The 15,160-nt window shown below is 50.4% G+C and overlaps 5 protein-coding genes across 5 annotated transcripts; 3 read left to right on the top strand and 2 right to left on the bottom strand.

Moving 5' to 3' along the window:
• Positions 1–843: 843 nt before the first annotated feature.
• On the bottom strand, positions 844–4,448 carry POX_d05577 (Ribosome biogenesis protein NOC1; the record flags this gene model as incomplete). The annotated part of the gene is made up of 4 exons (XM_050114419.1): positions 844–1,785; positions 1,850–2,387; positions 2,458–3,584; positions 3,642–4,448. The coding sequence occupies 4 exons, from the start codon at positions 4,446–4,448 to the stop codon at positions 844–846; spliced, it is 3,414 nt and encodes a 1,137-aa protein (XP_049969370.1).
• A 510-nt stretch (positions 4,449–4,958) lies between these two features.
• On the top strand, positions 4,959–6,899 carry POX_d05576 (uncharacterized protein; the record flags this gene model as incomplete). Its single annotated transcript, XM_050114418.1, has 5 exons — positions 4,959–4,994; positions 5,057–5,147; positions 5,201–5,283; positions 5,338–5,467; positions 5,518–6,899. The coding sequence occupies 5 exons, from the start codon at positions 4,959–4,961 to the stop codon at positions 6,897–6,899; spliced, it is 1,722 nt and encodes a 573-aa protein (XP_049969369.1).
• Positions 6,900–7,428: 529 nt separating this feature from the next.
• POX_d05575 (uncharacterized protein) lies at positions 7,429–8,158 on the top strand (the record flags this gene model as incomplete). Its single annotated transcript, XM_050114417.1, has 4 exons — positions 7,429–7,465; positions 7,553–7,839; positions 7,912–8,029; positions 8,091–8,158. 4 exons carry the CDS (start codon positions 7,429–7,431, stop codon positions 8,156–8,158), a joined length of 510 nt encoding a protein of 169 aa, XP_049969368.1.
• Positions 8,159–8,511: 353 nt separating this feature from the next.
• Positions 8,512–11,026, bottom strand: POX_d05574 (uncharacterized protein; the record flags this gene model as incomplete). Its single annotated transcript, XM_050114416.1, has 7 exons — positions 8,512–9,076; positions 9,155–9,448; positions 9,504–10,105; positions 10,173–10,472; positions 10,531–10,657; positions 10,717–10,744; positions 10,798–11,026. 7 exons carry the CDS (start codon positions 11,024–11,026, stop codon positions 8,512–8,514), a joined length of 2,145 nt encoding a protein of 714 aa, XP_049969367.1.
• Positions 11,027–12,432: 1,406 nt separating this feature from the next.
• On the top strand, positions 12,433–14,971 carry POX_d05573 (Origin recognition complex subunit 1; the record flags this gene model as incomplete). The annotated part of the gene is made up of 3 exons (XM_050114415.1): positions 12,433–13,230; positions 13,314–13,438; positions 13,498–14,971. The coding sequence occupies 3 exons, from the start codon at positions 12,433–12,435 to the stop codon at positions 14,969–14,971; spliced, it is 2,397 nt and encodes a 798-aa protein (XP_049969366.1).
• Positions 14,972–15,160: the final 189 nt, after the last annotated feature.

The raw sequence follows: 15,160 nt of genomic DNA, 5'->3' as shown, positions 1-15,160 counted from the left end.
GAACGGGTCCAGAAGACTGGAGGCCAAGGTACATTTGTTTGACGATGGTGTCAACGACTGTCGTGTGTCTCTGCGAACAGATACAGGTCGTTCCATGAGCGCTTGTTTTCTTCTACAAAGTGTAATATCGAGAAAGCTCCACTCCTCTGAGTAGGCGTATTCGTTGCCAACTGTACTTTCCATTTTCTCGTCAGCCTGGCTGAAGTAACTTGTTACAGTCAAGTAGCGTGCTATGCCCGGCGATCCAATAGAACACCTTTCTCGGGACATAATAACTTCGGTGATCCATCAAGAAAATCACAATTGCTAATGTAATTGTGGCGTCGGAGTCGTGTCTGGACCTAAAACTAAAGCTGGACCAAGCCCACTTGACAGCCACAGCTTGATGATCCGCCCGAGAATTGAGTTGGTGCCAGTTTACTCATGCAGCCCTCCGCCAGGTACGGTTTTGGGCCCATCCGTTTGCACTCTAAATAATGACGTCCTTCCGAATGAAGTGATGTAATATTCGATGTATGAGAGGACCTCAAAGCAGCACCTCGGTCCCGAGGTTTGGGCGAGAGACTAGTAGTCTAAATACTGTCACGTCAACGAGCTTTATGCTTCGTTCAATGTTGCAGCTGTAGGACCAAGGGCAGCTGGCTCTAGCGATGTCAAACCGGACAATGTACTACTTTGCGCGCGAAAGAAGGAAAAAATAATACGTCTATGATCAGCCATAAATGGAGGGCAGGCAGCCTGTCCGTCAAAATGCTTTTGGGAATAAAATCCATGCGATAGTGAAAATCAAATATGACCAGGTATACATTTCAAACAGGAAAAGTAAGAGAGGCAATGGCCTTCTCACATCCCATCGTCCTCGTCGGCCAAAAGTGCCGCATAGTCCTCCATCGAGGCAAAGGTGGGCAGGTGCTTGAGCTTGCGGCGCTTCTTCTTGTTGTCCGCGGCCTCCGCCTGCGGCTCAAGGGCCACACCACCCAATTCCACATCAGAAGGCAAATCGTCGTCACTGTTGTAGAAGGCCTCATCGTCCGAGACGTCCATGTCAAAGTCGTCCTCGTCCTCGTCCTCATCCTTCTTCGTCTTCTTGGCGACCTTCTTGGCGGCCTTCTTCGATGTTGTCGCTGGAACGGCCTCTTCTTCCATGCCGAAGTCGCTGGCCTCAGCCATGTCTTCATCAGATGGGACATCTGACTCGTCGTTGAAGATGACCTCATCATCACTGCCGGCGGCTTCTTCGCCCTCACTCTCCTCCTCATCACCGAATTCGGAATCCAGGTCATCCATGTCCAGGTCATCATCCTCGTCCTCATCAGCCTCCAATTCGGGCCGAGAGTCCACCAAAGCCTTCCAAATCTCCGATTCGTTGTCACTGGCATCTTCGTCATCTTCATCACGCTCCCCAGCGGCCTCGGAAGCCTTGGACTTCTTGGTCTTGGTCTTATCCTTGTTGACACGATTGAAGTACTCGTGGAAGAAGACATCTTCAGCCGCGACTTCATCGGCCTTCTTCTTCCAGAAGTTCTCTGAGTTGAGGGGCTGTCCTTGAAGCGCAGACTTACCCGCCTCAACCAACCGATCCTTCGCTTCCCCGCCGGCGAGGGGCTGCATGATTGAGGCACCACGGGAGGAGGCGCTGGCCTTAGGAGTGCGGTAGACGAAGCGGTCGAGGAAGTGGGTGAGTGTGTGGATGGTCATGTCAGGCTTGCCGCTCATCGCCTCGTGATCAAGGAGGTGGGATGCATTGACGGAGACCGATGGATGGAAGTGAGAGAGATAGGGCAGCTGCAAGGAGTTAGCGCGCGCACTTTGGCCTCATAAGTGGAAGAGGGGTCAATTGACAACATACCAATTCCCAAAGACAAGTCTTATCTGCGTTGCTGTGTTCAGGATCACGCTTGCGGGGATCGTATCCATTATTCTGCTTCGGCTTGCTGATGATGGGTGCAGGTGCAGGCTCATCGTCTTCATCAGGCACGTCATGGAAAGCCTCTTCACCATCGCTCTCATTGTCCTCCGGCTGGTCGAATAATGACTGGAGACCCGTAAAGGTCTTCTCCAGTTCGCGAATCAAGTAGAACACACCGCAAATGAAGGACGGCTGGTGCATTCCTAGCACCTGGACCAAACGCTTGACGAATGCTTTGACCCGACGCACATTGAGATCGTTCTTGAGAGCCTTGTAGAGAAGATTGAGGTAGAGCGACTGCTTCGATGAAGTAGCAACACGGGGATCCAAAAGAGACTCGTACAAGGTCCTGTAGAAGCGGTCGCTTGCGACCTGGGTTGTGCCAGTAATTTGTTGAATGAGAAGCAGAGCCTGGATACTGGTATTGAAATTCGAGGAGTGTGTAATACGGAAGAGCGTGTCAATGTGCTTCGAAAGCCTGGAGGTTTGATCAGTAAATTTGTACAGCTGGGCGACGGAAGAGAGGGGGGGGGTTAGAAGTCGCTTACCGGTCAGAGTCGGCGTCGGTGAAAGGATACGCGCGGTTGACACCAGTCAAGACACCCGAGATCAACTTCTCGCGCATCTCATCATCTTGGGCTTCGCCCTTGGCAGGTCCCTTTGCTCCCTTTGGTCCCTTACCCTTCGGCCCCTTCTTACCGTGAGGCTTTGTCTCGGGAGTCGGTTTGCCAGATTCCTTGGGCTTCAAAAGAATAACGAACATGCCGAAGTAGATATCCAAAAGCTGCATGGCGACCTGCTGCTCCTTCAAACTAAGGACTGTCTGATTGAGTGTGATGATGGCATAGTACTTGGCGTTTTGACTCTGACCCGGTCGGAAAAGCAGTTCTTCGACAGCCTTGATGATCAAAGGTTTCATCAGGGGGTGTGTCTGTTCAAGCTGCAAAAGAAGGTAGGAGGCCCGAGAAGCGATCTTCTTGCCCGGGTCACCGAGTTTGTTCACGAGTAGACGCAGTAAATTTGCCTCCTGTTCAGGTCTCTCCTTGAGCAGCTCGTAGACATAACTGACAGCGCGCGATCGGGAAAATTCGATCTCATCATTGCACCATACCTCCAGGATTTTAAGAATCTGGAAGTACTGCTCTTTCAGGAAATCTTCAAAAGCCCAGACAATAAGATGGCTTTTTTGCAGACCACCAGGGAGCGGATCTCGTTCTGTCCATCTTCCGCCAGCGCCTTGGAACGCGGCAACGAGACCGGGCTGATTGGCGAAGGATTTCAAGCGGCGGTCAGCGGGCAAGATTGTTCCTTGAGCAAACATATCCTTCAACGATCGAAGGACCTCAACTGCTTGAGCACGGCTTCGCTTGCCTCCCAGCCCAATGAGGGTCTCCAAGGATTTGGTGTTGTGAAGCGGTGACTCTTGGACTGCCAGAGTGAGAGCAGAGATCTTATCACTCAATGTACCGGAGCTCATGATAGTTGTGTAGAACTTGTGCGATGAGGATGCCGATGCTTGCTGAGCCTTCGCGTACTCGTCGTTCTCGGCTTGGAGGAGGGAATTGGCGAGTTCGTGAATGCGATCAATGAGGTGACGAGGCAAGGCGCTCACCTGCTTTGCAGTAGCGAGAGCTGGCAGGGGAGCAGCGTACCAGTCAGATCGAGGAAGAAAGGCCTAGCAAACGCAAGGTTAGCAAGCGGATCACATTCAAAACGACGGGCCATGTCATACAAGCTTCGCATATTCCTTAGGGACAACGATTTCAGGCTCCCTGGCCTTTGCAACCGCCGGCACATCCGGAACATCTGACACCTCGGAGGCGTCATCATCATCGACCTCACTTGTCTCCTCGCTGTCAGCTTCAGAGCCTTCATCTTCGAGACTCTGGCCTTCCTCATCTTCATTTTCATCATCGAGTTCTGCTTCAGCCTCAACCTCGTCTTCGGCAATGTCATCGGGAACAACGTGACCGGCCGCTTCCAGCATTTTGGAAAGCTCTTTGCGAAGGTCCTCGTCACCACCCTTCGATTTGGACTTGGAAGGCGCGCCTTCAACTTCTGATTCGGAATCAATGTCGGCAAGTAGCTCAAGGTCCTCTTCGGTACCTCCCAGAGCCATGATCTCCTGACGGAGCGCATCCTGGCCATCGCTCTTTTTTGAGCCGGCTGCAGGTTGGTCAACCTTGCGTTTCTCTCCGTTGTTCGCACCTCTAGCGATCACCTCTCCGTTGCGATCCCGCTTCTTTCCTTGTCCTGAACCTTCATCTTTCTTCCCTGTCTTGCTTTGGGATTTCTGATTCTTCAGCGCAGAGTTGTTTGAGGGCGCAGCATTCTGCTTAACGTTGCTCTTTGATTTTCCCTTGCCAGAGCTCTGATCCTTCAACCTTTGTTCGATCTTCTGTCGTAGTCCAGCGAACGCGCCTTCGTCAATGTTGGGCATCAGCGGTTCGGCGGTCGAGTCATTGGTCGATTTTGCAGCGCCCGCCTTCATGGAATTCTCATCAACGCCAGTGGAGCGCTTCCCTTTGCCTTTGGCCATGATTGAGTTTTTGAGGCCTGGTGTCACTTTTTTTTAGCGCTGGAAAAGAAAATTGGGCGGAGAAATTCTTTGCGGAATGCTTATCGGGACGCTCGGACCATCCGATAAGGAACCCTCCCCAAAGACCGGCGGCGCGATGCGCTCTTTGGTAGTCAAGTTTGGGCAACCAATTGTCGGATATTGTCATATAGCCCTTTTGCGACCTTGTGAGAACGAGTGGCCTCATGCTGTCCAGGACGCGGGCCCGACCTGGCCAGCTTAAGGGTAAATTGCCTGCGACTTTCCTCCGTACGCAGTGCAGCCAACTTCATGTTTGCGCCCCAATTCAACGGATATCTGTGATCATGGGAAAGCAACGACTGACCTTCTTAGTATGATGGACGTAACCGTGTCTCCAATTTTTGGATACCCACTGGTGGTATCTCAAAAAAGGGCGAAGATGCTGTAAAAGGTTCGCAAACTGTCACGGAAACACCTGGTCGTGTTTACAGTCTTACAAGTCAATAGAAGATGCCAACGATCTTCTCGTCAGGGGAGGTTTCCTGCGTCAGGTAGAACACCCCAAGGCTCCCAATATGTCTTACACGACGTCTGATTTAATTGTATAGGCATACTCGGGTGTCTTCCATCTCTTGCCACTGGGTCTTCGGGTGCAGGACAAGCTAGAAAAGCTTATTGACAAGCATATGCGCACGCTGGGTAAGGGAAAGGACCCCACTACAAGGGTTGACAAAATTACTGAATGTTGATAGGCGCTTCAAAGGTTGCGCTCTCCTCAATTTCTTCCCAAGAGCTATGGGAGCAGTCCGGACGGCTGACCGGAGACTCTTCGGAGGTAAGTGCAGCCGTGCATCTGTTTCTACAGACCAGCCAGCTTATTGAGAATTAGGTCTTTCGGTTCGAAGATCGAAAGGGCGCCCGCTTTCTTCTGGCTCCGACTCATGAGGAAGAGATCACAAGTCTCGTGGGAAATTTGACTACATCCTATAAGAGCCTCCCCTTGAGGGTATATCAAATAAGTCAGCCTGTCTACCCCCATGTAAGATGCTGCATGCTGACTTCTCTGAAGCGCGGAAGTACCGTGACGAAGCAAGGCCGAGGCAGGGTCTCCTTCGGGGTCGAGAATTTGTCATGAAAGATATGTATACATTCGACTACAATGTCGAAGAGGCCCTGAAGACCTACCATGCAGTCAAACACGCCTACACGAAGCTTTTCGACGAGTTGAAAATCCCGTACCTCGTCGCTGCGGCCGACTCTGGTAACATGGGTGGGACTTTGAGTCATGAATTCCATTTTGTTAGTGCCAAGGGCGAGGACCGAATTATCAGTTGCTCAGAATGCGATCATGTCTATAACGAGGAACTCGCAGACGGCAAGAGCCACAGCTCTTCAGAAGATGTTCAAGAGCATATGGCGCCTGGCTTTCAAACAGAAGATACAGTGCCGGTTGAAAGCCGCTCCAGGGTCTCGACGGGCATGTGGATGGCCATCTCCCAAGATGGAAATACTCTGCTTCGAGGCTGGTATCCCAAATACTCGATGGACGAGGCGTCCTCCGAGCCAGTGGAGCGCCACGTCAACTCCCATGCCGTGAAGGCTATCGCGACGGCAGCTAACATCCAACTTGATCTCAGCGTTGAAAATCCACTGCAGAAGTGGCTCTCTCGCGTCAAACTCCGATCTTCTTCCTCAAAGCCACACATCTTGGATCTGTACGACTCGCAGGTGCGGGTATTCCAACGCCCACCACTCAGTGATATTCTGCAAGAGTCTGGCTGTACTGCTGCGGATATCGAGTATAACATGCTCGACACCTTCCCCGGAACCACGAAAAAACTCAGTCTCATTCGAGTACATGATGGCGATAAGTGTGCGCAATGTGCAGATGGCGTACTGACCAGCAATCCTGCTGTCGAGCTAGGTCACACTTTCCATCTGGGCACCCGGTACAGCGAAGTTCTCAATGCCTCCGTCTCAGTCAATTCCGCTGTCCTTGATGGATCGGTGGACAAGGGTGCAACGTCCACCAAAGAACTGATTGTTCCCATGCAGATGGGCTGCCATGGCATCGGAGTCTCACGCATGGTCTCAGCCATTGTGAACCGGTTGGCCGATGACAAAGGGCTCAATTGGCCACGCGCTGTTGCCCCCTTCGAGGTTGTGGTTGTACCCGGCAAGGGACTGGACTCGGTAGCCGAAGAAGTCTACGACCGCCTGGCAGTGGGTAACACAAGCCACATTGACACTCTTCTTGACGATCGAGACAAAGGCATGGGCTGGAAGCTGGGCGATGCCGATTTGATCGGCTACCCTGTCATCGTGGTGATTGGCAATGGCTGGAAGAAGCGTCAGACACTCGAAGTGCAGTGCCGCCGCCTGGGTGTCAAAGAGGAGGTACCCCTCGAGGAACTTCCTTCTTTCGTACGGGAGCTGCTCTCTCAGCTGTAGGACAGTACTGGGGTGGAAAATGAGGAATTTGTATGATATTGTGTCTCAATAGTATTCGATAGCGGAACCCTTGCATACAGGAGGTGTCAATTCAATTGTCTTGGAATCAAAAATTTTATTTGGAAAAACTTATCTCATTCATGAAGTGCTGAAACATCATCCATGGAGAGCACCACAAAAATGAATTCACAATCCGATCGATATTCTTATTATGTTGAAGATCAAAGCGCAACGCTGTCGTGGATACGCAGACTGGCTCTGAGTCTAGGTGCGTGGGTACAATACTCTGATCCAAAAAGGATGCTGTAAAGCCACTCACTATGCCACAATACGAGTGTACTTATTATTTCCACAACCGGTTCCGCTCTGCTCCAATTTCCTCAAGCTGCCCGGCCCCACCACTTCCGCCCGCAAGATCTCAGCTGCAAAAGGGCTTCCCCGCTGGTGAGCGCATTATTGTCTCGTGAAGCTCAAATTCGTGCCCACCTCCGCGTCAAAAATCCAGTGAAAACAACATCCTAACGCTTCAATGGCATCCTCAGATGGCGGTGCCCCCGCAGGCCAAGGTACAATCATCATCAGCAACGCCAAATCCTCCTGTTCACAACTGACTCAGCTGGCTAACGATAAATTGTCGGATCAATGAACAACAGTAAATCTTGCCTCCCTTTCGGTTCCTCAACTTCGATCGGTACAGACGCGTTTGACCTCAGAGCTCGAGCACTTGACGTCTTCACATACGAAGCTGCGCGCAGCACAGGCAAAGTTCCGCGACTGTGTGAACTCAATCAACGACGGTGTGACCGGATCCGCAAAGAAGGGCACTGATGGGCGGGATGAGATCCTGGTCCCTTTGACGAGCTCGTTGTATGTGAAGGGTCGGTTAACCGACCGAGAGAAGGTGCTGGTGGATGTGGGAACCGGGTTTTATATTGAGAAGGTAGGGCACAGACTAAATTCAACACCAGACGGAGACTAGGCCGATCACGACTCACGCAAATTCTTGCTATAGACTGCAGAGAAAGCAGTTGCTTTCTATAACGATAAGGTTACGGGATTGGATGCGAACCTTCAGGAATTGGAGAAGATTGTGCAGGGCAAGAGCCAACAGCTGCGGATTGTCGAAGAAGGTGAGCCTCCCAGAGGTGCATATCTCTTGCTGGAGAGCGAAGATCTAACCTATATCCCTAGTTCTCCGTCAAAAAATGCTCAGCGGCGAGGCTGTGCCAGCGCAGACCGCTGGAGCGGCTGCTGGATGAGCGGATATACAACCGTGCTCCACGATTGTCAGCGCTGTGCATCCAGAAATATCAATGAATCTGTTTCAAAGGCTCTGTTTGACAAATCCGACCCTCGATGGTATGCCTATCCGCATGAGACCTTACAATCACTGCGACGGCTCTATGAAAATTGATGGGTCACCAGTATCCCTCTCTAAAGGGCAAATTTTTCATGCTTTGGTTCTTCTTTCAATCTAAGCGCGACTGGGTGACGGTCTCTTGAAGCACACGGTTGATTGAACGTCACTTTGATACATTCAGGTTTTTTGTGAGCCTCGGAGAAGAGACGACGCTATGTAGGGTAACCCACTGCAATTTCCATTAATCCCATACTACAACAACGTTCCAAGCTCGTGGCCGATGAGCTTAGCCATTCTCTCATCCCTTGTCTTCTTATCCAAGTCGACCTCTGGCCCACCGGTCAACTCTGCAATTTTCTGAACAGTAACCAGAAAGGACCATAGACCGTTGGCTTTGCCTTCCTTTGGAGTACCATCACTCGGAATTGGGAAGAGTTTGTCCAGACTGAGCTCTTGTGGAATTCTCGAACCGCCTTTCCCAGCCTTTGTGCCATCCATGAGAGTATCCCAGCTCGGATCATAAAGTGTGGAGCCGAACTGTGATCTCAGAAAAGAGGTTTTGTTGTAGATATCAAAACGAGAAAGTTCGAGTAGTAAGCGCGTCTTCTTGACTTTGAACTGCACAGCTGACTTTTTGACAATACGGATGTCGGGTGTCCCTTTGGGAACAAAGATACTCATGGTAGCATCAGAGCCAAAGTGCTGATTGTCCATGGTGCCGACAAATCGAATGCCTGATGCAAGCTCTTGTTGCGCTTTGGTCAGTTCTCTGTCTCTTACCACGTTGAAAGATTTGAGGGTATATTGCCAATCGGCTCTGGGCACACTGGTCAGTAAATTTCGTTTCATTAGCTTGGGGGGGGGGGGGGGGGGGGGGGCGTTGAGCATTAATCACCGATAAAAATCAATCATCACGAGCTGCAAAGGGGTCGTGAGGCTCTGCTCTTCTCCTGGACATGTTCTGAACCAACGATGACCCTTGGTCTCGATTTCGCCAGTGGATCCAATTCTGTTGAGGTATAACTCCAGCCGAAGCTGTGAATAGGGACCTTTGACCACCTCGACGATAGCCGAATGAGTCGGCTCCATGAGTTCAAGCTCATGGAGACGTCGCTCCTGACTAATGGGCTCTAGCAGATCATCGGCACAACGGAATCTTTGAAGCATCTCATTGGCGTCGATCTTGAAGCTGTTCACCAAGTTAGCCAAGATAGACCAGCACCGTAAACTCCTAACGTACCTACCCAGCAGCAAGACGGCCTCTGACCTCGCTGTGTCCAATCATTGTCTCAAATTGAGAGGGCTTGAATAAGCCGATAATGTTCTCTGGACAGCGATATTTCTCCAAAACGAAGGAACCAAAGCAGAATCGTAGTCTGAGGAGGTTATTAAAATTACCGAGACCACGAAGTGAAGTTCGTAGGCTCTCTTCGATTGCTACAAAGTGTCGAGAATAGGCAGTACCGACACTTTGAGACAAGCTTTGTTCGACAAACGTTACATCCTCAGTTTTTGAGACCTGCAGAAAGGGCTTCGAAAAAGTGTTGCTCTTTGCGATGCCAATTCCAATCGCCACGTCTCTTGCAGCGACGGGTGCAAGCATCAGCTTCTTGACGTACATGCCCGTCCCTCTCATTGCTTCTTTCCCTAAATTTCGGAGAAACTCAGCCACACAAGCGTAATCAAGATCATGCATGCTTGTGACAATGATGTTACTTTCATTTTTCGGGTCTAGGAAAGCGTTCACCTGGAGATCCGAGCGCAGATTGTCGAGCTTCTCTAGGTCTCGACCCAAGCACTCTTGAGGAGTCGAATCATCATCGGGCCAGAGAAAGAGGAGCTTGTTCTGTTTTTGATCTGTTAGTAACCAAGGCTTTGATTAAGAAAGGGGCCCCTTGGGTCAGGGTACAAACCATTTGTTCCAGTCTCTCTGGAGCCTTTCGAAGCTCCTCCAATGCCATCGCCTCTCGCTTCTGGTGAGCTTTTTCAATGCTGTGATAGACCGACAACTTGCTCCAAGGCTCATTTTTTTTGAATCTTGGCAGTTGACGTCTTTCTAGACGGGAACGCGACAAAGTTTGATGGCTGCTCGTCCCTGCATGAGATGATCTGTCGACTTCTGCTAAGTGAAAATCACGATATTTGATCACCAAATCCTGAAGCTTGGCTTTAGCAGCATCGACCTCATCCATACTACCCCATATCAAAATTTGCTGGTTCGATGCCAGAAAATGGTCATTTCGAGCCTCGAACCAGTGCATGTGAGCGCACCTTATCGCTGTCAGCTGGCGGCTTCACAAATGCGCCACTCAACCGAGAAACCTCCTCGAAGACGCTATCTCGCCCAACGATAGATGAGGCGGTGCCGAATAAAGAACTGACAGAAGCTTCGTCGGCTCTTTGAATAATTGTATCTTCAGTAACTCAGTTCCGAGGGAGGCAAGAGGGTACCCTCACCCAACATATTCACCCAGACTCACGATATCTGGGGATATTTGTTAGTATCGAGCTTCACAATAAAGCCAGCGAGATGCTTACGGTCAGGCTCTAATCCCGCTTTGTACCTTGCCTCGTGTGATGCGTTTTGCGGCGAGGTAGAGTCTGTGAGATGTCCATATTTCATAGAAACGCCAGGATCACCCTGGGTTTCACAAGATAGAACACTCAGAGTGCTCGGAGAATAAATTGCTCCAACTGTTCCCGGAGATGTGGTAACTGATGATTTCATCACTGAATCTGGCGTGCACTCGTCAACAGTCTTGGGCATGGAGCCTTCTGTGGGATTGATCCTTGGGGACGACGGAGGACTGTTAAGGTCAATCAAGTCTATTTCTGGTATGGGATCTTTCTTCTGCGATGGGGCTTTGGAGGGTGACCCATCGTTGGACACGTTGGTGTCTTTTGTCCTGTCGACATATTTTGGGGGTTTATGACCGTCTCTCATGCGATTCCAGCTGTCTTTTTTCTTCGTAAATGTGAGAAGTTTGAGTGCGGGAGGATAAGAGCTTGAATCTACAGACAATATTTGTGACTTACTTTGGGTGCCATCATCATCAAATCGACAACCTCTGCGGTAGTTTGATGTCAGCAGGCACATGTTATTTAGCCCCTTATGGACTTTCAGTGTTTATTTGTCCTTCCATACCTGGACTTAGTAACTGTCAAAAGAAGAAGTAGGCTTTGAAGGCTGGTATTGTGGTAGAGGGGCGAGCTTGCGTGAGAGACAAGGCAGACGTGAGTAAAGCTGGCCTCGTTGAACGCCTGCGGCGGTGAAGATGCTTTAGAATTTTTGTAAATCAGGACCCCCAGATACGTAAACTATTAAGGAATCTCAGAAGACGAATTTTTTAGTAAAGCATATATACGTGGTAGCCGGAGATTTCCTCGTCAAGTGTTTATCAAGGTATCAGAATCGGGCACAACCCGTGCAATGAATCATACTTGGGCAACACTGGTACATTTCTGAAAAATTTTATCCTTCTACACAGATTCAAGCTACCGCTTCATACTATTGAGCCCGTAAGTGTATATTCAATTCGTTTATGGCCTCACTTGAACTTCGGAAATGAAATCTAAGGCGCCTTTTTCGAAAATGGGATTTTCCTCTTGGGCAGAGTCCTGCAACTAGTTTATATATAATCAATTCCGAAATGGATCATTTCGCACGGAGTATTCCATAGTTTTTAATTGGATGTCAGCGCTTGTTTCAGGAATGGCTGTATTTTGCTCAAACTTAGCCCTCGCTGGAAGCCCTGTTCTCGAGGTGCAGGTCAGAGAGTCACTGGGAATTAAACCGTATTTTTGTTCTACGAGTCTTCGGAATCAATTTCCACGATCGTGGCATAAAATCCATGCACGGCCAACTCTTTCAATTGCCCATTCATCATTGTCTCAAAGCGTCCCGAAGAAACTTCATACTCGACATGGAGAATTTTCTGGGGATCATAAACAATCCCGATTTCATCCCAACATTTAGAGATTGACAGGGGCCCCGCTTGGTGGCTGTTGATTGGTTAACTGCAATGAGTTACGCTAGGCTCAGAAAGGAGTAAAGTGGACAAGTGGAGAACGCGTGTTTGCATCGCGATTCCGCGATTTCTTGATCTCTTTGCTATCGGCACATTCTCGTTATTTACGTTCTCACAGTCAATCGATTGAAGCCGCCAGGGAGATATGGAAAGCGAAACTGAACAATTGAGTGACGCGACGGCTGAAAACCGCCGTCAGGTACGAAAGCGCGCCCAGCAATGGATGACCAAGGGAGCGTTGCTACACGAAGATTCGGACGATGAGCTAGGCGACGAGGACCATCCATGGGAATGGATCTACGATGGCGAAGCTGCAGAAGCCAAGGATGAAACGGAATCAAGCAAGAAAACGGGCGCTGATAAATCGCGCCGACGACGAGCTTCGCAACCAGGCAAGGCAGGGCCATCAATTGTCGGCGCACGAATGGGCTCCTTTGAGTGCAGGCTTGGCGAGGCCGTGCTGCTCAAGTCGCCTGAGCCTGGTAAAGATTGGGTGGGCATTATCACGGAATTTCTGGAAGTGGAAGATGAGGATGCGCCTGGAGAGATGATAAAGTCGGTCAACATCATGTGGTTCGCGTCACCGGACGAGTTCATGTCCACCAGGAACAAGCGCAGAACCGATGCGCTCCCGAATGAGCAGTATCTCACAGCCGATTTCAACGTCAACCCTGTCACCTCAATTAATGGTAAAGCAACCGTTATGTCTAAAGACGCATTTTACGCCAAATACCCCGGCGGTGTTCCCCCCAAGAACAATGCCCAGCGTGCGGAATACAACAAGTGCATTGTCTGTCGCCGAGGTGTCAATCAAGTGCAAGGCCGATACACCGAAGAATTTAATTGGGAGCAAGTTTATGGGGACCGAAATATCTACCAATTGATTGGCATGGTGAAGGAGGGTCTCAAGGCGGCGCGGAAGAGAAAGGCAGCAGATGACGAGGTAAGCTCGCTCTTCTCTTTGCATGCTACACATGGTGCAGAGAGCTCAAATTTCTTTCTGTACATTTAACTAATAATTCCTAGTATGCCGAGCCAAAGCAAGAGTCGGTCGCTCCAAGTACCCCAAGGAAACGGCAAAGAATGGCTGCGACAAACACAACTCCAAAAACACAGCGAAAGAAGGCGTTGACAACGCCATCAAACAAACGGTAAGCTCTTGTTATTGAAGTCAGTGTGAACGATAAACTGATCTTTATGTTCTTTCAAGTATAATTGTAAAGAAGCCTCTCGAGTTCACTCCATTGGGAACTCGTGTTCTCGAACCGTCTCACTTCGCCTCCCCCTACAAACAAGCACGTACATTACTACATGTCTCTGCAGTCCCGGAATCCCTCCCGTGTCGCAAAACCGAGTTCAACACCGTTTATAACCATCTCAGTGCGGCCATCATGGAGGGCACAGGGGCGTGTATCTACATCTCAGGGACTCCAGGCACAGGCAAAACTGCAACCGTGCGGGAAGTTGTGGCGCAGCTCAATGCCGCTGTGCTTGCAGAGGAAATGGATGATTTCATATTCGTGGAAATCAACGGTATGAAAGTCACCGACCCGCATCAGTCTTACTCCCTGCTCTGGGAAGCCTTGAAAGGTGACAGAGTCTCGCCCTCTCATGCACTGGACCTTCTTGAGCAAGAATTCTCCAATCCATCGCCTCGCAGAGTCTCCTGCGTAGTCCTAATGGACGAACTCGATCAGCTGGTGACCAAGAATCAATCCGTCATGTATAACTTCTTCAATTGGCCCGCCTTGCGTCACTCACGGCTCATTGTTTTGGCTGTTGCAAATACAATGGACTTGCCCGAGCGAACTCTCAGCAACAAGATCTCAAGCCGTCTCGGTCTGACTCGAATTACCTTCCCCGGATACCGCCATAACGATCTTATGGAGATCATCAGCACGCGATTGGCCAACGTGCCAGGTAATATTGTTGATCCCGACGCTGTCCAGTTCGCCAGCCGCAAAGTCGCAGCAGTCAGTGGTGACGCGCGTCGCGCCCTCGATATATGCCGTCGTGCGGTTGAGATCGCTGAGCAAGAAGCGGACGAAGCTGCCAATGCAGCTGCTACGAATAATGAAGGTTTGGACGAGATGCCCGCAACTCCGAGCAAAACACCCGCGCGGCAAAAGAAGGCCCTTGAAAGCAAGCTTGGAGTTCATCAAGATTCTGTCAAACCTATCTCGGGAAAAAGTCAGCCTGGCCGAGTGACTATTTCCACCATCAAGCAAGCGATCCAGGAAGCCACATCTACCCCCCTCCAACAGTCCTTGCGCTGTTTGCCTCTTTCTGGCAAGCTCTTCCTGGCGGCTTTGCTGGCACGCGTGCATCGCACTGGAATCACCGAGTCTACATTCGGTGATGTCCTCGATGAAGCCCGCCGGATTGCAGATGCAGCTGTCGCTGTTGCCGGCGTGGCTGGGTTAGGCGTTAAGGACTATCTGCTTGGGGGAGGTACAGCGTCCAGAGTGCGTGCCCTAGGCTTCGCGGCCATGGAGCTCATGAATTCCGGTGTACTCGCTTTGGAGCAAGGCTCGAGTACCAAGAATGTCATTGGTGGCTCAACAATCCCAACACGTGGTGACCGAAGCAGCAAGATCAGGCTACGCGTGGCACCTGAAGACGTGAGATTAGCTTTCCGTGAGGACGTGGAAGCCAAGAGCTTTGGCGTAGGGGTGGAGCAGTGATCTGTCCCCTGGTGACGCTAGTTGACGCTTGGGATTTGTCTCTATATGCATCATGCATCCTTGGAGTTTGGGCCTCGTGTTTTGTGCAGCATCCATCTCATTTGTCTAAGTACTGGGTAAACAGCTCTTACGGCCCACGATACCCTGGTGGTCTTCGTTGATCCCGCGGGCATTGAGCATCTACAATCA

This window comes from Penicillium oxalicum, chromosome IV, assembly GCF_001723175.1.
Source record: "Penicillium oxalicum strain HP7-1 chromosome IV, whole genome shotgun sequence".
NCBI classification, from domain to species: Eukaryota; Fungi; Ascomycota; class Eurotiomycetes; order Eurotiales; family Aspergillaceae; genus Penicillium; species Penicillium oxalicum.
This window is presented reverse-complemented; position numbering and strand designations above follow the sequence as displayed.